General features: G+C 39.0%; 3 protein-coding genes across 3 annotated transcripts; 1 reads left to right on the top strand and 2 right to left on the bottom strand.

The window, feature by feature from the left end:
• Nucleotides 1–413: 413 nt before the first annotated feature.
• On the bottom strand, nt 414–12,439 carry LOC140921216 (cystathionine gamma-lyase-like). Its single transcript, XM_073371194.1, has 15 exons — nt 12,166–12,439; nt 11,981–12,062; nt 11,252–11,347; nt 10,316–10,428; nt 9,181–9,264; nt 8,752–8,799; nt 8,104–8,161; nt 7,913–7,990; nt 7,398–7,550; nt 6,765–6,886; nt 4,867–4,919; nt 3,321–3,387; nt 1,996–2,067; nt 1,217–1,282; nt 414–515 (listed from the first exon to the last, which is right to left on the bottom strand). Exons 1-14 carry the CDS (start codon nt 12,406–12,408, stop codon nt 1,262–1,264), a joined length of 1,290 nt encoding a protein of 429 aa, XP_073227295.1. The 5' UTR covers nt 12,409–12,439; the 3' UTR covers nt 414–515; nt 1,217–1,261.
• Nucleotides 12,440–12,831: 392 nt separating this feature from the next.
• On the top strand, nt 12,832–16,493 carry LOC140921301 (uncharacterized). The gene is made up of 3 exons (XM_073371294.1): nt 12,832–14,169; nt 15,213–15,467; nt 16,118–16,493. The coding sequence occupies exons 1-3, from the start codon at nt 12,855–12,857 to the stop codon at nt 16,393–16,395; spliced, it is 1,848 nt and encodes a 615-aa protein (XP_073227395.1). The 5' UTR covers nt 12,832–12,854; the 3' UTR covers nt 16,396–16,493.
• Nucleotides 16,494–17,621: 1,128 nt separating this feature from the next.
• On the bottom strand, nt 17,622–19,000 carry LOC140921491 (BTB/POZ domain-containing protein 6-like). Its single transcript, XM_073371494.1, has one exon. It carries the CDS (start codon nt 18,998–19,000, stop codon nt 17,630–17,632), a length of 1,371 nt encoding a protein of 456 aa, XP_073227595.1. The 3' UTR covers nt 17,622–17,629.
• Between the last annotated feature and the right edge of the window lie 968 nt (nt 19,001–19,968).

Genomic DNA, 19,968 nt, shown 5'->3' on the forward strand with positions numbered 1-19,968 from the left:
CTTGACTGTCACAGCAAAAGTTTGTGCACCCAACCCCATACTCGCCGAGTCTATGGCTTGGCTGCGTCCAAGTAGTTAGTTGAAAGCGAATGTCCCCAGGTTTTGTCAATCCCGGTAGGCATGAAGAATATTCATGCTGGAAATCAAAGCTAATGTCACCTCTCACCTCCTCTCACATCAGCTTCTTCATAACATGGCTGACACTGGAGGGTAAACGAAAAGCAGTGGTCGACTTTTTAACTTTCAAGGAGAGAACGTAACAACTTTTCTCTACAGCAGGTGAAACACAGTATTTTTTCAACCTCTCCGTTTTTTATTTACCTGGGGGCACATGCAGTCCTGAAGTACCTATTTTCACTAAGTACCTCCTAGGTTCGAGCCAAAAGAAATACGCATACACAGAACAACTTAAATGACTGTCCATGACTTCATTTATTGAATTTATAAATACGTCTATCTCAGTCGGGTAAATACAGGAATCAGTAAAATAAGCAGAGAGGCAGTCATTACACAACCTAAAAACCAAACAAGTAAAAAAAATCACTTTTACAATGTTACGTTCTCGAGTTGATAGAACAAATAGTAAATTAGAGATCTTCATAGGTATAGTACACTGCCGCCCAAAAAAATCCCTATCATTTTTAAAATCTCTTTTACTTGATTTGCATTTTGATATTTTTTATCAGCTTCATTTCCTGGCAAAATTATCCTCCTTTTTTAATCTATCGCCTTACAGCCCCATGCCCTCACCGCTTCAGAACGCTCGTGTCCTCTCTTCCCATGATGCCTTGCGCGCAACGACTTACATTTTTCATGGGATTTGCGTTTTTTCAAGGGTTTGAAGTATCAAACTCAGATACCTTAGGTCAGAATATATTTTCCCTTTATAAAACGTTTACACGTTATTTTTGATTGCAGAATGCCCATAAGCCAAATACGAAGATGTAGTGGTTTCTTATTACGCTAGTCAGACGGTTTTTCTTTTTAATCTGACCACTAATACGCTACCGTGGCTGAATATTATGCAGTGCAATACAATGTTTCGGTCGACTTTGTCAATCCCCAAGGCATGGCTATTCTAGGAAACTTCACCTGTGGTTACATGGGATATATACACCGTGGTTTATGACCGCTGTACTTTTGACCTACACACCTACAGGACAAGCCCTAGCAAAGGCTTTCCATAATTCAGACTTAGTCAACATCATTTTTTTACCTTACTGCCATCCAATTTTCATGATTAAAAAGTTTATTTCTCCAGCTAAAGGAGAGATTCTGGCACCTGCAGGAAAAAAAGGAGGTTGCTTGGTTACGTAAAAACCTCGATGATATTTTTCTAGGTCGTTTTTAAAAAGGAATGACCACTGTAACAATATCAACTCATTCAAGAAAGGAGTAACACAATAAAATCATTTTTTTAAAGAAAATTATTAAACAATATTAAGTTTTCTACATCATGAAAGGTGTTAAATGAGGCTTGATTGCTAACTACTGTTTCATAAAATGAGCCTCCAACTCAGTGGAGAAATGTCTGAAGTCGCAATTTTATTTCCTCCAGTCAAAACCTTTCCTGCTTAACTTGACCTCGGTACAATTGACCACCAAGTGCCCTCTTCAAAGAACAGGTAAATTTGATGGCTTTGTTCGTTAGGGCGCCCAGGCTCTTGAAAGTGTTCTCGTTCTTCGTTTGTTTCAAAAGACATTTTAGGTAAGGGAAGAACTGGCCAAAACGAGACCGTAAGGCGCTATGATAAGTAAGAAACAACACACAAACACCAAATTAAAGTGAACCTTAACGGATGCAATATATTCATCGTCATATTAGTTCGCTTTGTAGATCAGTGGGAAGTTACATGTAGTGTTTGTATTTTGCCGTCCAAGTGAATGTTTTCAGAGCCTAAAACACCTGTGCGTGTATTAACTTGGTCGCGATTACCCATGTATTAGGTAGCTCGAGCAACCAATACAGGACACCTGATAATTCTTTCCACCTACCGCGTTCTTCAAGGCTTGATCCAAATCTTCAATTAAATCCTCAGTGTCCTCTAGGCCCACAGACAAACGTATCTAAAATATGAAGCAATGATCATGATCAGCCAGGCACCTTCCCTGTCAAGTAGTTCACGAGTACACTATCAAAATTGACAGAGAACCGACAACTCTAACTTCCTCAGCAACAAGCCATTGAGAACATACGGTCGTTGAACCACAGGGCGACCACTGGCTCATACTAGACTTCGAACGGCAGTCTCAGTGGTCTTCGGGGTCAACGTTAAAACTAAGAATTCCACGAGTGAATGTGCTAACAACTAAAAAAGAAATTTAGTGTTTTCGTCTACTAGACGAAAACATTTGTTAAGAAACATAAGCAACCACCGTTGGAATTAACGATACAGTTAACTTTTCTCCAGTAACACCCTCGGCAAGAAACAGCAATCGAGAAAGACAACAACCACTAACATCAGAAATATCTCCACCCCAAAACCTAGTATGACGTAAGTTACATTGTTTTTTGCATACTTTAATTTTCGGCAAAACGTCCGCCGCCTGGTTAGTAGCCTGTGCCAGGCTCTCAGATAGTATAGTGGGAACGTATTAAAACGAGCAAAGCGTTCTTATTACTGAACTACTTTCCACGGAGCCTGGAACAATCTACCTGGTTAGCTACGTCGGGAGCGCACCGGTCTGCTGCGAAGGAGGTCGCGATCGCGGGCTCAAACCCCGGCCGAAACAACTCTCAGGGTCTGTAAATAGCTGAGGAGAAAGTGCTGCCTTTGCAATGACATCTGCAATCGATCAGAGTCATGTTCTACTCTTCCCGGATAAGGACGGAAAAACCGTAGGTCCCGTTTCACAGCACTTTCACTTATCTGGTTTTGTGGGACGTAAAAGAAACCACGCCACTGTTCGAAAATAGTAGGGGACGTAGACCCCGGTGGTGTGGCCAACCTCTCCTGGGTTGGGTGGGTTATCTGTAAGGACAAACTTAAATTGGAGCCCAGCTTGGTTGTGTGTTCCGCAGGTTTAGGTGGAACTGATTGAATAAATAAATAAATAAATAAATAAATAGATAAATAAATAGAAAATATGCATACTTTAACTTCGAAAGGGAGAAGAAAAGTGAATTAAAACTGAGGCAAAACTTTGGAAACGAGAATCAAGCTGGGCCCACAAAGATTTCTGGACTTATTTCTGAATACGCGCCGTTCAGCTATTGGCCAATTTTTCCTTTGTTCCCAGAAACCGTCCCAGAAGTCTTTGCGAAAGTTAATACAGGCTAGATTCCTTTTCGTTTACAAAGTGGCGAATGTACAACTCACCAGTGTGTCTGATATTCCCAAGACTTCTCTCTGCTCTTTTGGGACTGATGCATGAGTCATAATTGCCCTAAAATATCAGGTAACTTGTCTGCTTAGCGATAAAAAGTCTAAAAGTGAGATATAGAAAGCCCTAATGGCTCTACGAAGGCATACATATCGCACCTAAACTACTGCAAAGTCCCCGAACATGGTAAAACAATGTTTAACAGGGTCACAACCGATCACTGATCAGAGAATAGGGAGCCTAAACAGCCACAACAACGACAACGACGACTTGAAAAAACAATACACAGGGGCACCCAAGGAGAATGTAGTTCAAAACCCCTTAAATATGGCATTGTTAAATGTATTTTAGTATTTAAACGGTACATATAGGCATATTTTTATCCCCTAAAAATTTTTCATCTGTTCGGATTTCCTAGCTGAAAGTCTGGTGATCCGAAAATTATAGGGATCAAAACTTACCTTTTCGAAAATTCCAGCCAGAAAAAAGGCTCCCGAAAATTCTAGGTGACCTTTTTAAGGGTAAAAATCCGTTAAAAATGGGCAATTATACCACTTTTTAGATGTTCGAAAATCCTAGGAGAAGCAAGCAAGCAAGAAATTTTACAACAAATGTTCTGAAAATTCTAGATCTCAAATCGTCTTCCGAACAGATATTTTCCGAAAATTGTCGTTGGGTGCCCAGCTCTACACGTGTACCACGCTTTTTGGTACATATTTCTTTGACGTCCACCACACGACTACAGTGTACGGCGTGAAACTCCTGATGTGTTTATGGAGGACGTAAATACATAACAACGAATTCTCCTTTCTCTTTCTGAATCTGCATACAACCCTTGTTAAAATAAGAATTCAACTGCAGGAAAAAAATCACCTTTATTTAACAAATTGAGAGGGACCTTTTCATTGCCGTCGTCGTCGCTGCGTAAACTACCTAATAAATACCATACGTAGCAAGCATTTCTGAGCGAACGCGAACTATTTCCTGCTCATATTAATCATTTGCGCTTCCGCAATGAAACCGCGCGGAAACACTAGTTCTACAACCTACTTAAACCACCAAAGCTAGAGCCAGTTTGCTATACAACAACACTCTTAATTTTAAAAACACAACTAGATTCACTGTAAGTGGCTAAACTTGGCTAAGACGTTTATTGAAAGTCCTTTTTCAATCACTTTCCAGTGAGATGTTCTTGAGGGAAGCGTCATATTTCCTCTCCTTAGACCTACCCCATTTCTACAGTCTGAATCTTACTTGTCTGTGAGAGATTTTTGAAACAAAATGTATCTTAGTTTCGAAACTAAATGTACCATTCGGAAACACTGGCAGACAACTTATTTTAATTAAATGCACACTATTCCAAAAAACAAATAAATCACATGACTGACTCTTAGTTAATCAGGTTACATTTTGTAAGTTATCTTCTCCAAAATGCATCTTTCAACTGCAACTTCAAAGCTTAAATTACAGGGGGCCATTTTAGCAGTAATAATATGCCATAAAATGTTCTTTAGTGGTCACAAAACTAAATGAAACACTTACGGTAGTTCCGTTAAACTTTCAAATCCTCCTAAACTCTCAGCAAGAGTAAACAACTGAAATTAAAAAGGATCGATATTAGAGACCTTCAGATTCGAGGACGACGACGACTACGGGGACGAGATTTTTGACCAACATCAATTTTCTCCTAACAATATCCATAGATTGTCAAGAGCAAAGTCTATGAGACTTAATAAATTGATCAGAAAGATTAAAATCTTTGATCTTTTTCAAATTCTCCCAACTAGTTTTTTACGGAAATACATGGAGATCAGTCTTGAGAATTGGTATGTAGATATTGGGGCTTAAACGGAGGGTTAAAAAGACACCTTGGAAAGCTTCATTTTACTAGTTTCCACCAGAAACGTTATTTTTCTTCAAGGGGGTAAAGCCCTCTCCCGATCCGCGCAAAATGATAAAACGTCTAGCATTTGATAACTTGTTCCCGCTAATACATTATACCTAAAACCCGTAGTAGAATGACGACGCTTTTACCAATTATGGAGAACAAGGTTTGTCTGATAGGGGGGTTATCATGCAAAGTCTGACTTATGCAGAAGACTGCCTATTCAAGATGAGAAAAGACCAACTACAGATATGGGAGGAGATTTTTTGGAGAAGAAAGGCTTTTATAACACCCTGCTCGGAAGAGGGTGCTTATGGTAGAGTAAGTGTGGCTACTAGAGAAGGGTATATTATTGCAAAGGAGCGGGCGACTTTAGGGCTGTTGCATATTAAGAGTACTCACGACATGAACGAATATACTTCATACAATGATGTGAATGCTACGCGCGCTGTGAATGGTCGTTGCCCATGATCTATTAGAGTACAGATACATGGATGACGTCACGGGAAACTTGTTTTCTTTGTTTTGTTCAACATGGCACGCGGTTTTGAAAATGTTTGTGAGATTATTTCGGATTGAGGCAAGTGAAAGCTTCGAAAAAATTTAGCAGGAGCTATTTACAAAGAAGAAAAATGGAGAAACGGGGACCAAAAAAGCTATTGACTACTTGACAATACCTATACTACAAGAAATCTTCACAACAGTTGCCATCGTGTGTCTTCGCTACGAGAGACTCGCTGTTTTGCAAAATGTTTTCGCTATTATTCTTCTTTGAGCAAGAAAAGACGGTGAAAAACTTTTCGAAGAAACTGTACGCAAGTAAGATAAAGAAGAAGCTAAAATGAAAAGTTGGGTTTGGGACTTAAAAAATGCCTAAACTAGCACAAATCCTCAAAAGGTCAAGCGGTTCGAGGCAGGTATGTGTATCGGTCTTTTTCTTTTCTGATCATTGTATAAAACGAATAGATTCCATGTTGCCGTGGGTCTTTTCAGTAACAGATCACAGAGGACGTCAAAATGTGGTAAAAACAACAGTGACACACTCGCCTGCGGCTCGTGTGCCACTTCTTTGTTTTTACGACATTTTGACGTCATCTGTGATCTATTACTGAAAAGACGCACGGCAACATGGAATCTATTTGTTAAATAAATTATAAGAAAAAACAAAATGACAACAGTCAGGCTTATATTATTGCCGGCTACCAAAGGAGCGTGCAAATTCATCTCCAAGCTGCTTAATTTAATGCATGCGTGGCACGTTGTAGCCAGCCGTCCTTTGGCCTTCCACTAACGATAAATGGAATACACAGAAGGCAATCTGATCACGCACGTTTTGACCTTCTATCATGTCACACTAACTTTGTTTTATGCAAAGCACAGCACTAGAGCAAGAGCGTTTCATCGCATCAATCTTTGCCTGCGTCGCAGACGCTTTAAACCTTACACGAGTGCGTGGGCCGGCTGCAACGCAGGCTAATCAATCTCGGTTGCACACCCTTGCCTTTGGCTATTGAGCACTACAATCTACTAATAACAGTAAATAACAGAAATATACCTTGGACGATTTAAAAAATTGTTTAGCATTTTCCAAATCTCCCTTGATGAAGAAGGTTACCATTCCACCAAAGCCTGTCATCTGCTTCTTAGCAAGTTCATGCTGTGGATATGATTCAAGGCCTACATTGTGAAACAGTCATTCATTAGTGCCAACCTGAAAACTGCTTAATGCCTTTTCTTTGCATGGTTTTCTCACCAAATAATTTTCAATAATTGTGTAGCCTGAGTAAACAGCTGCCATTTCGCCACGCCACCACAGGTTTCCAGGTGAAATGACGTCTGAGGAACAAGCGTCGAAAATCCATACTGATGACATGTCACCACCAAGATCTGGGTGGTCCTTCCGATTGGCTGAAAAATGTGTGGTTCCAAAAATTTTCCATACCCACCCCATAGGGACTTGCTTGAAATTCTAAGGGAGAGTGTGGAGGGGGGGGAAGTCTTGGAGGCTGAAAGTCTTAGAAAAGTAGGGCATGAAACTAAACTGGAATTTCCCAAAGGAGTTGGTGGGTAGGGTGTCAAACCAAAAGACCCTCATAGGGAGAAGTATGCCCCATTTCTGCCAGTCTCTCACCAACATATACCCTGTATCCTCGTATTAAGGCATGCATGCATAGTCCAATAGTCTTACCAGGGTATATCACCCTCTCTACCCTGGGGTTTTTCTCCAGGAATCTTGCAACAGCTGTAGCATTGACTTGATGTTGCCTCATTCTCAGGTGAAGTGTCTTAAGTCCACGGTTGGCCAGATAACAGTCAAAAGGACTTGGTACAGGACCAATAGCTGAAGAAAAAAAGGACAAAACAATCACACATAATAAACCTAAAAATTATAGTCATTTACCTTTGCTAGTCACATTGTAGAATAAATTATGAAACGATGTAAAATTTTTGCTTCTCTGTCTACTGTAAGTAATAATGAAATAACAATTAAAAGTGATGAAGAGATGGCTGCGAAAACATCCGTTTCTCCTCACTCTTCGCTGCTGGGGCGTTTCGCGCAGAACGTCCCTGGCGGCGAAGAGCGAGGATGTTTTCGCGGGCTAAGAGATGGCAACATGCAGCTTACTAGCGATTTTACAGTAACATGCATATTATCAAATATGCACTAGTATTTTTTTGGTTATGTAGCAGTTGTAAACCTACCATTCTGAAGAAACCTCAGCCTATTACAAATGTCATCATTGTTGGTACAAATCACTCCCATTACAGTGTCTGAATGACCTGAAAAAAAAACAAAAACAGTCAAACAGTTGAAATTACTGTTAATGTAAACAAAGAGGGGATAAAAGCTAAATAACAGTTGGTTAAAATGTATAATAATCTGATAAACATACCATTCATATATTTTGTTACAGAGTGCATGACAACATCAGCTCCAAGAGACAAAGGTCGCTACAAAATAATTACATAATTTTTGGCAGAGCAGTTAAATTAATACAGACAAAATGAATGGAAATTAGCTATGTTATAACAGAGACAAAAGTCAAGATAAGCTTCTCTTTTCAAAATCATGGTGGGACAGTTTGGTATAATTTCCTTATGACAGTTGAGGGTGGGGATTGGGTATCTAATCCCCTATTAGGGGTCTGAAATTTTGCACTGAAGGGATTTTTGTGGGTCTTGAATAAAGAGATGGCATTGATATTCTTATGGAAAGAGGGGGAGAAGGCAAGGGTGAGATTTTGGGGTATAAAATCTCAAGTCATTCATTATAACCCCTGGTGTTTTTGAAAGCCTGTTGTATCAGTCAAAGTGAGCCAGAGTGATTTTCAAATAGTTACAAGGATATTCTTTCCCATACAAAATACTTAAGAGTTGTTTTGAGTCAGTACAAAAGATAGTCAGGGATCAATAATTTTGGGGATACGTTACGTTTTAAGAAGGGCACAATGTTTTGGGTTAACAAGTGCTGACTGTCAAGAAAAGAATTGATAATTTATCTCTCTGGGCTGTTGGAGTATATTGCATACAACGTATTATACCTGGAAATATGATGACATGAAAGTGTTGTCCACCACTAGGAAGACACCCTGAAAAAACATTTAATATTTAACATTGATGAATGCAGTACTACATGTATTTTGTTACAGGTCAAAATTCATATATTCAGGTTAAAATTCTAAAGCTAGTTTGATTCTCAATTTCCTTACTTCGTAGCCTGCAACAGGCTATAATTCATTAATTAATAATCAGGGCTAGGAGACAAATGAATAGAGAATCAACTTGGGTTGAAAAATTTTTAACCTGAATTTACTTTTGACCTGATATGTAACATGTTCATGAACATATGCACTAGTTTCCATGCACACTTGATCGTTCAGTTCTCTATTAAGATATTAGTTTTAAAAAAGCATACTGCAGAGAATAGTCAAGGTTGTACAATTACATTGTGTATGATCTAACAAACTTACTTCATGTTGATGAACAATTTCTGCAGCTCCTTGAATATCAACAAGCTTCAGAAGAGGGTTGGTAGGGGTCTCAATCCACACCATCTATTTATGAGAAAAGGTGTTTTATTAAAAAAGCAGATGACTTTGCTTCCATGTTAAAATTAGACATTACCTCATTAAAATCCAAAAAGAAAAAAAACAAAAAGAAACTGAGACAAATTTAATATTAAAGAAATAACTTTTAGAAGTTGATCACTGAAACATGCAACGTCAAAAGAGCCAAATTATCAAAGATATTACAGGCTAACCAAAACAATATTTAACATTAGAAATGTTCTAAACAAGAACCTCACAGATCGGACCTGACCAGGGATTACAGTCTACCCAAGGATTGCAAAAGGAGCAAATGCCACGGCAGCATTACTACTATCAAACAACACTGATTGAACATTTGTAGACTGATCATTGAACTTTTCTTGGGAACTTTTCTTAGTTTCAACACCATTTTGATTAGCATTGCATCCATGCAAAATCTGACAGGATAGCAGCCAATTAAAGCTTGTAAATGCTTCATAAACAATCGTAAGAGTGAAGATAGACTTTCTAAAAGTCCTCTTTTTTTTCCTGGTTGGTTATGCCATTTTAAAGGACTTTTCATAACTGTTTGGCGTGAAATTCACTGGTCAAAAATTCTACCGGTAACATCATGACAATTGACCAATAGCTAGGACAGGGCCTGTGAGTGATATTTCATGCCGCTCCTGACACAGCATATGTCTATCATTTTTTTCCTCGCAGGAATATATAATATGATTCATATCAAATCCATTCAGGCAAAACAAGTTGACTTCAACACTTCGTTGTTTGCTCAGTCTCTGCACGACCTCATGCATTGAAGCACGCTTCGCTCACTTTTAAGAATAACTTATGAGAGGTCAACTTGTAGCAAGTCTAGAGTGAGGGAAAGGTTCTGGGAACCAGGTTGAAAAGAGGACGCTTATTTGAGGAGGGTGGGAACTAGTTTGCTAAAAACATTGGCCTAAGTAATTGGTGCTTATTTGGAAAAAATTTCTTGGAGGAGCAACCATGAAGGATGGTTCCGGAAAATGAGAGATCAAAGTTCAGTTTGTTACATTTAAAATTCACTGCAGACCTTGGTATTTGGTTTGATTCCATTCTTCAATTTACTAAGATCAGATGCATCCACAAAGGTGATTTCTATTCCCATCTGTATGGCTACAACTTTTGAAAAGTATCTGTTGGTTCCTATAATCAAAACAAATTGATTAATAATGGATGAATGGGTGAATGAATGATGAACCTCCTGTCCTTTTGACTTAAAACAATGTCAGGAAATTGCCCCTTGCACAAGAGCAAAGAAACCAATCAATTCCCTTGTCTACCACAACATATTCCCCAAGGGTCCTACCCCATAGGGAATCCGATGACATGTGCAGAACATGAATACATATTTATTATTCATTCAAAATATTTTCCCGATTCTGATTGGCTAAAAGCACTCGTTTAATTCACCATAACCAGTTACTGATGACCAAATTTGGAAAAATTTTGTGTTTAACGAGGAAATGACGTCAAACATGCAGCGTTTTTCGAAGGTTAAGGCACCGGTAACCGAGAAGACCTGGGGACGAGGTTGAGTTGTTTTGATTGTGAACTTGAAAAATGGCAGACATTTCACTCGTTTCAAGAGTAAGAACTAGGCAAAAACATAGCTAAAAACATGGCAATAACATCTGCTATGACATCTGCTATTTGGAGAATATCTGCGGAGCTGGACAAACCTAAACGTGCACTATCGAAGATGAACTTAACATCGAGGGATCGTTGGAGGTTAGCATATTTTAGCCATGTTTTTAAACTAGGAATTATTTTGAATTTGAATAATAAAACAATTATTGAATTCGGCCTTCGTATCATATGAAGAATTATGGAGATCTCGGAGGGTGTTATCCGCCTTGGCCTACCACCTCGACGAATAACACCCTCCTTGATCTCCATAATTCTTCATAAGATACTCAGCCTCATTCATTAATTGTTAAATAATAGTATTATTAAAAGCATGTGTTACCTCCATAAACATCATCCACACATAGAACATGCTCTCCAGTCTTAAGAAGATGTGTCAAGAGCATGGTTGCTGATAAACCTGATGCAGTGGCTAAGCCTAAGGAGATTATAAGGGAATTAAATCATTACAGCTGTTCTGTGAAAGTACCCTATGCTAAATCCTCTATTAACCCTTTAAACCCTGAGATCAAAATTTGAATTCTCATTTGTTGCTCCTACTCATTTCCTACAGAAGTAATGGGGAGAAGTTGATAAAATATCAAGAAAATTTGAACTGTGTGATCATGTCCGTAATTCTCATGACCACTCTGTTTTACAGAGCACTGATATTACAAGGAGAAATTTGATGCTGATCACTCCTAGGGCTTAAAGGGTTAAGCCCCCTGGTATGTATTAAACAGTGCTGGATCCAGACCTTGAGATAAGGGGGGCCCAGTCTCTTAAAAAAATTTTTTTGGCTGTTCAGGCCTCAGTTTGGTTCAAAAATAAGAGGGGTGGGGGGCTGGATCCGCCACTGTTAAACACGACCGTTACCAAAATATAGATCATTGAAAGGTTCCAGATGACTACTAGGCCGTCTGAAGTATAGGATTTCACAATGTTGAAATAACTTGTTATGCGAACGCTGATATCAAACAAAAAAACAGAGTGTGTTCAAAATCCGGATCTTGTGTTACACGTGGCCTTATAAAAACACAATATCACACAGTCAAACTAGAGAAAATCTCACCATGTTTTGCCCCCTCTAAAGCGGCAACACAGGCTTCGAAGCAATTCCTTGTTGGGTTTCCCGATCGAGAATATTCAAATCCCTATTAACAGATATAAATATCACGATCATAACAGAAGGTTAATTAATAACATTCTATGCAACATGTCTATTGCGTAAGAAGATTGAGGTTACTGTAAACTTACGCGATGTTCGCCCGGGGCATCTTGTTTAAAAGTTGAAGCCATTGAAATCGGTGGCACTACTGCCCTAGAATTCCACTGCTCTGGTTCTTGACCAGCATGGATCGCCAGGGTACCGAAATGAGGAAAAGAATCTCCCATCTTTTGAGCAGTCGACTCGTTCGCCAGTTTAGAACAAGAGAAAGAGAGAGACCGGGCGCTGATATGACGTAAGAATACCCTTGCTTTGTTGCATCTGCAAAGCATTCCAGCTTCTTCTTCGACGAACTGGAAAAAAGCTTAACTGAAAACAACTATTCCTTACCGAACATTTCCACAATGCTTCAACCTTAGCTTATTTTCTCCATGTGCAGCAAGAGATCGAAAGATAATTGACCAGCTCACAGCCCCAACCGTCCGTCCGTCCCCCTCCCCTCCCCTCACACAGGTTATCTTTATCTTTTTAAAACAGATCCCCTACCATTCTAAGTAAAGAAAAAATACAACACTGCAGAGATGTCCTAGACTCTTTTTGAATTAATGAATTAGTTTGTAGCGTGACTTTAACAAAGTTTAGAGCAAAATTGACAATTTGAAAAATGAATAAAATCCGCTCTGAGTCTCAAGATGAGAGGAGATTAGCCACTAGTCACCAGTCTCTTAGCTAATTGTTCACTTTCAAGATGGCCGCTTCCAGAAGCTCAAAGACGAAGATGAAAGTATTTTTCCCCAGCCACTGTCTTACTGAGAGTAGAGGATTGATCATTGGATGGAAGTTAGAAAAGGAGAACATATTCGTTGTAGGAACAGTTTTTACTCCGCCAAAGAACTCGTGGAACGTGCATTCTCTTTCGGAGATGTTGAATGGCAGTAACTTGATTTCCTCGTGTGTTCTTGGTGTCTGGCTGAATGAAAATGAAAATTATTCGGAGAATATATCATCTGAAGTGTTGGCTGTAGCGAAAACGATTTCACTTACTGAAGATACTATTGTCTTACATTTGCCAAAACAATGCAGAGTTCCTCGTTTATTCATTGTTGGCGAAAAGTTGAAACCAGATGGTTCTGTGGTAATTTTGTACAAGCAACCATCAAGCAATGCGTATTTAACTCATAGACCCCCAGATGATAAAACAGATAATGTTTGGAAAAAATTATTGCGCCAAGAAGAAAATCCTCCGACAGAAATGTCTAATGTACTTGACTTTATAAACAAATCTCGCATCGAAGAAGGTAACCTCCTTGCACTGCTTGAAACCAGAAGTCATCCAACATATTGCAGTAATTTTTTGCAGATACCTTTTGAAGCTTTAAGAAAGTTTTGTGAAATTTTTTCTCAAATTGGAAGGCACTCTGTTTGGGCCATGAAGATACTAAAATTCCTGTCAAGGTTATCGACAGTTATTTTACAGTCATGTGTCCGTTTCAATCAAGTGATGGCTTTGTGTACATGTGTTGCCCACTCGAAAAGTGCAGAGGGTGAGCAAAATTCCACACAGTCCACAAATTTTTCCAGAAAAGTCACAAAAAATGAAAAGAAGACTGATCAATGCAGAGTGTTTCCAGTCGTGTGGTTTGGCAGTCTGTTCACGGTGGTATCAATTGACATTGTTCTGGGACTGCTCATTGTCTCATGGCTCTTTGCAAATGGCTACAATGCATGTGCAACTAATTTTCTGATGGAAAAGACCGACACTGTAGTGGAATTCCTGAGTCAGTTGTTGGATTGGTTAAAAGGGGCTCCTGCTGGCTTAAAACTGAATAAACATCTTGCAGAATATCTCAGCATGTTCTTTTTGTATCATATCTATCTCTGGCAAATCTACCTGAGTTGTATTGAGCCTTATCTACAAGTGATCACCAGTTTAATCATCATGTCTGGTTGCTTAGGAGTAACATTCCTGTTGTCCTTGATCTCTGATGTGTTGTCTGTTGTTACTCTTCATATTTACTGTTTTTATGTGTATGCTGCCAGGCTTTACAACTTCCAGCTTAAGAAGCTGATCACTCTCTTCAGGCTTTTCACCGGTAAGGGATATGCTTGGGTTTCAAGGTTTGTTATGGACACCAAAAGATTTAAGCACTGTATTAGTAAAACAGTATTTCATTAAAACTAACACATGCTGATAATTTTCACATTTCAGGCAGCTAAAAGAAATGCTAACTACTTAAGTGAAGGCTCTTACTTGAGTAGAATTCTCATTAGGATGTCATTCTGTAAAATGAAACCAAATGAGAAATTTAAGCTTCTAGAGCCCTGACCAACACATCTTAGAGCAAAATATTATAGTAGAATACACCAGAGTCAATGCAAGAAAGGAAAAACATTTTTTGAGGATGTTCAGAAAGTGAACTTAGAACTTGTCAGAGCATCATAGGATACATGTATCTGTGGATGTTGTTGAATATGAATAGGCCCTTTGTGATAAATCCTGGCACTATCAGGACAAAAAAGTCACACCTATGGCTGAAAAATGTCAACAGGTATAATAAATTTAGAGAAAGTGACCTGACCTAGCAGAAGGGATACTTTTCCCCTATATCTATGCTGGTGACTTGTGATATCCTTTATTACTATTTGAGAAACTGAAGGGGAGTGAAGGGCCCACTCTCTTAGTTTGGCTAAGAGAGTGGGAATTATTTCGGCTGGAGCACTTACACACGGGCATTTCATTATGTGAACATCTCACCAGTTCAGTGCCATTAAGGAAAGGGAAGTCACATCATCCTCATCATCATCATCATCATCATCATTAGCATCATCATCATGTCTTACGGTGACAGGCATCAACTTGCAATTCCATTAGAGTCCCATCATACAGTTTACATTGTTCTGGTACAAGTACATTGTAGATGTTGTGATTCAATTTTTATCATTGTTTTTTATTTTGGATATGGTGATGAGTTTTTAAGAAAGGAAAATAAAAGAGGAAATTAATTTTGTGTGAATGGAATAAAATTTATAAGTAAATAAGTATAAAGTAGATTATAATAGAACCATGGATAAAATTGAACTACAAGACAATTTTGTTTTTACTTATAACATCTTACCAAATCCTTTTCCACCCTAGGTAGGAGGTGGAATGTTGAGACAAACCAAATTGAAAATGTTCCATTCAAGGCAGACAGACTGTTTGTGGGTACCCTGTGCTTCACAGTGCTGCTCTTCCTGTTGCCAACAACTACTATGTACTATGTTGTGTTTACTGTGCTGCGGCTCATTGTATTGTTTGTTAAAGGCATCATTGCCAAAGCTATTGATACAATGAACAGTCTTCCAGTGTTTGCACTGACTATTACTTGTGTGAGACCTGACTTAATACCAGGTACGTGTGGCATTAACTGTAGATTATTTTACAAAAGAAATTGTCCTAGCTTGTGTAGCGGGTGTTTTTTTTGGTGTGTTTTTGATTTGTGCTTGGTAAAGTAAGAGACAAAGTTATGGGAAAGCTATACAGATGTCAAGCAAGAAAATGATGGGGGAGGGGTCAGGTGAAAAGGGCAGAGAGAATGTTGTTTCTCTCACCTGTCACTCCCTTCCCCCACTGTTTTCTCATTTGAATGAAAACCACACCAAAAAAAACTGCATGCCATACAGACTAAAGCTACCTCTTCCAGAAATAACAGTTTTTATTTATTTATTCTTATTTTTATATGTCTGCTTCTCTGCAAATGGCCCTTATGCATGATTACATTAGATGGGCAAATTTCACCACCAAGCTCCTCGTTTTTAAGCAAAATTCTTTGCATCTGCACTCTTTCTGCATGGGTGTTCTTTTCAAATATACTGCCTTGGAAATTCATCGACATGTAAAACATGCATTGTTATTTATTGAAAACGAGACTTGGTGGTGAAATGTACTCGTTTGATATAGACATGCATAAGGGCTATCATCTTGTGGTTTGCACCCCAGCTTTGCCACCCACTGTAATTTTGAAGATAATGGACTCAATCAATCATCTCATTTCTTTCCAGGCGGTGTAAATTATGAATTGCTGGAGTCACCAGATTCCTCTGATACAGGACTCAACATTTTTCATGACAGCTTCATCAGAAAGTTAAGTGGACCCATACCATCTGTGTGCCTTCTACTTCGTAACCAACCCCTCCCTATTACACAGCTCTTATGCCGCCCACTAATAGAGGAGTTCCCTGGTTATGATGACCACAAACAGGATTGCTCCGCACTGCTGGGAAAATTAGCAAAAGGAGAATTGATTTACCCCTGGGTAAAGCCCAGGCATTCCAAGTAAAAGTTTTAGACACTACTGTGGTTAATAGAGAATTGAGAGGTGCTTCAAATACTGAAAAAAAGAGCAATACCCTGGAACTCTGTTCGCCCATCGTTGAGCCATGAGAATGGTCTGAATTTTTTTCAGATATCCAAATGTAGTACAAGGCTAGGATTATAGAAAAATAGCGACTTTAATATAGCTAACATTGAAACTAGTAACAGAATTCTTCCTCGGAGCCAGTGATATTCTAAAAGAAAATATATAAAAAGCTCCTTTACTTTACATTAAATTTTGTAATGGTTAACTAGTACATGCAATACCAATAAACTGTGTAATAAGGCTTTAACAGCAACTTTAATAAGGCTACATTTATGTTGAAACTAGTAACAAAAGTCTTCCTCGGGGCCAGTGTTATTCTAACAGGAAATATATAAAGGCTTCTTTCATTTACATTTGCAATGGTTAACTAGTATACGCAATACTGCAGGTAAATGGTGCAACTGATTAATGGTCTTGAAAAATGCCATTTGATAATATACATACCAAGTGAGTGCTGACTTTTTTAATGTATGCACTGTGAATATGCTCAGCAGTTGACACTGTCCACTTCAATAATAAAGCTCTTTCCTTTAAGTTGCCCTTGTTGTCTTTAACAAAACAACAGTTGCAAATGACAATGATTCAAATCAGTTTTCGCATTTCATCTCACTTATTTGTCAACAAATTTCAACTGCAGTCACTTAAATTCCTTTTCAAATATTTTAGTTTACTATTTAAAAAATTGTTATGTTTGTAAAATCAAGGAATTATAGGTGAAGACTGAAGGTTAATTTAGTGCCACTCAATGTCTATATTTCCTTCTGTATAATTAATATTTTTAAATAGCTGTAGCCTTACTCAACCACCATGCCATCAGGCCCCAAGTTTAACAGCGTCTATTTCCATTTTGTGTTTCAAATCATTCCACTGTGTCGCTAACATAACAGCCTAACCCTAACAACATGTATAATCAGGAGGCATTGGTATAGAATAATATTACTCCTAAAAAAAGACTCTTGTTTGTTTGTTAAGGTTACTGTCCTAAAAAAACTTTTGCACAATACCAGTTCATACCATCCTGTTTGAGGAAAGTGTGAAAAAATTGTGAGGAGAGGTACCAGTTCCACAGTTCCCTCCTTGCCCTTTCCCCCCATTTCTATCGCCCCTTCCCCTCTTGCCCGAAGGCCTGATCACAGGCTACCTAAGAATTATCCTACAGTGTGCTGAAGATAATTGTAGGAAACTGGCCACTGCTTACATTAGTTCCATTCCTAGAAGAAACTGAACAGCTAAATAAAAATTGGATTCTTTTAACTTTTACGAACTTTTTCCCTGTAGTCATATGCCATGATGGTGGGCCCTGAATAAGTGATACAATCTCATATCTTTTACCCTTCTCAAGGCAAACAGGGTGATCAAACCGGACATCAAATCCGTAGTAACCTTTTCTCTCATCTTCCTTTGAGGAATACATTCCTGTCTGTTTTACCAGAGAAAAACCATTTCCCACATCTTTCACTTCTAATGAAACTGTGTATTTGCCACCTTCACTACCAAAATGCTGCACTCCATGTAACATGACAGGTTTACTGACAGTAAGTTTAAGGGCATCAGAATTACCACGATAGTAGTACCAGGCACCATCAGGCATTTCGGGCGAGCTTACTTCCGTAAATCTGTAAACCCGATGCAAATGCTCAGTTTTACGCTGTCTAGGGGAATGCATGAATGGTAAAGAAGACTCTAAACCGACACCACCGTAGTGTTTCATCATGAAACCAATCTCTTTTTTAGTCAGAATATCACAATCCACAACAACTGAAGCAAACTCCTTCTGCGACATCACTGGAAACCTTATGGCTTTCACAATTTTCTCGCCAAGAATCCTTCTTTTGACCACGCCATCAGGGGTTAGCCCTTGCTTTTCCACTTCTTTAGTGGCCCAGCGATCAACAGCCTTGAATAAATCCACTTCCTTTACACTCAAGCTCTCCCTTTTCACCACAGACTCAACAACAGATCTCTCAAGCGTGACAAATTCTTCAGAAGTCAGAGCATTCTCGGTTTGCGCCTCAATTACTTCCCAACACCGTTCTTCCAAATCTTTATCCTCAAATTTCTGAGCTTGAAACAGGACAGAGAACACATTCGACGCCCCTAGATGTTCCTGAAGATATGCTGTACACTTATCGGCGAGTGAAGGGACCAGGTATTTCTTTGCCAAGTACAGAACTTGCATGACATTACTTCTGCTTAAGTTCACTTCATCGCTGTACAGAAAACGAAACAACTCTAACAGACTCTCATAATCACAGTCAGGCAATTGAACAGTGTCTGCAGCCTCCGCCATTTCACCGTAGAACATGTCATAGAAAACAGGACTGCTGATTGCAAGTACAAACTTGTGAGCTGGAATCATGCACTTCCGACTCTTCCGGCTTTCACTTTGGTTGTGCGACGCAGGAACTACAAACTTCACATCACTTAATAATTCGTTATTGAAAATAAATTTGGTTCTCTCGCAGATAGTTGGGCGAATAGTCTGCCAGTTATATTTATCGTCAAAAGACTGAAGAAAAGCCATTGCAACTTTCTTTGGGTTTCCCCAGGGTCTTCTCGCTTTCTATAGACTATAGCCCAGGGCTCTCACGGGTTTGCCACAGGTATCCCATTCTTTGTTTGAGTATGCAGTTTTTGTTCCTTTTCCTGGCGTCAATTTAATAATACTGTAAAATTCCGAAAATAAGCCCCGGGGCTTATATTATTCAAAGACTCTTTTTGAGGGGCTTATATTCGGAGGGGCTTATCTACGGAGGGAGATTTGTGTTTCAAAATCAACTGGGCTAGCCTTACAGTTGGAGGTAAATCTACCTTTTTTGCTTTGTTTTTCTTTGCATTTGAGGGCAATTTTCCAAGTACAAGCCGCAAGGGGCTTATATCTGGAGGGGCGATTTAACGGAGGGTTTTTGCGTTACCGGTTAAGGGGGCTTATATTTGGAGGGGCTTATACATGGAGGGGCTTATTTCCAGAATTTTACGGTACTTTGACAAGTAATATACAAGCGTAGCTATTGTTTCCAGACTCCAAAACACTCAAAATTACACTGGCAAAAGTTTTATAAAATGGACCCCTGTTGCACTAACCTGAGATCAGGCCCAGTTTTAGCGGTTCTCATTCACTCTCTCTAACGGCTACCGCTCTCTCGCCTTACCCGCCTTAATGTTATCCAAAGCGAAACGAAAATTGAGCCTGGTCTCAGATTTCTGTTGCACGAACGCTCAGGTTCGGTGGGACTGAGACTGACAAACAAACGCTGTCTTAACCGCTTACCTCGCAAAGAATACTAATACTGATCTACCGTCTTCAAAATTCTTCAGGAACGTTCCGATTAATTTATACTCAAGAAAACAATCACTTTACCGATAAACGTTAGAAATTTTTACCATGTTTTTAATTAGAAGCCTAATCTAGGATCCTAGCTGAAACGGGAGCAACAGCGTGAAATCAAAGAAAGATCAAAAATTCACTGGTCAGTGACTGGTTACCTTTAT

This window comes from Porites lutea, chromosome 12, assembly GCF_958299795.1.
Source record: "Porites lutea chromosome 12, jaPorLute2.1, whole genome shotgun sequence".
In the NCBI taxonomy this organism is placed as follows: Eukaryota; Metazoa; Cnidaria; class Anthozoa; order Scleractinia; family Poritidae; genus Porites; species Porites lutea.

Excerpts from the sequence above, each read along its gene's own strand:
- LOC140921301 (XM_073371294.1), top strand. The coding sequence starts at position 12,855 with ATGAAAGTATTTTTCCCCAGCCACTGTCTTACTGAGAGTAGAGGATTG. Across the intron at positions 14,170-15,212 it reads TCTCTTCAGGCTTTTCACCG|GTAGGAGGTGGAATGTTGAG; the intron begins GTAAGGGATATG and ends TTTCCACCCTAG. Across the intron at positions 15,468-16,117 it reads GAGACCTGACTTAATACCAG|GCGGTGTAAATTATGAATTG; the intron begins GTACGTGTGGCA and ends ATTTCTTTCCAG.
- LOC140921491 (XM_073371494.1), bottom strand. The coding sequence starts at position 19,000 with ATGGCTTTTCTTCAGTCTTTTGACGATAAATATAACTGGCAGACTATT.
- LOC140921216 (XM_073371194.1), bottom strand. The coding sequence starts at position 12,408 with ATGCTTTGCAGATGCAACAAAGCAAGGGTATTCTTACGTCATATCAGC. Across the intron at positions 8,162-8,751 it reads TCATGTCATCATATTTCCAG|CGACCTTTGTCTCTTGGAGC; the intron begins GTATAATACGTT and ends ATTATTTTGTAG. Across the intron at positions 1,283-1,995 it reads ATCAAGCCTTGAAGAACGCG|GTGCCAGAATCTCTCCTTTA; the intron begins GTAGGTGGAAAG and ends TTTTTCCTGCAG.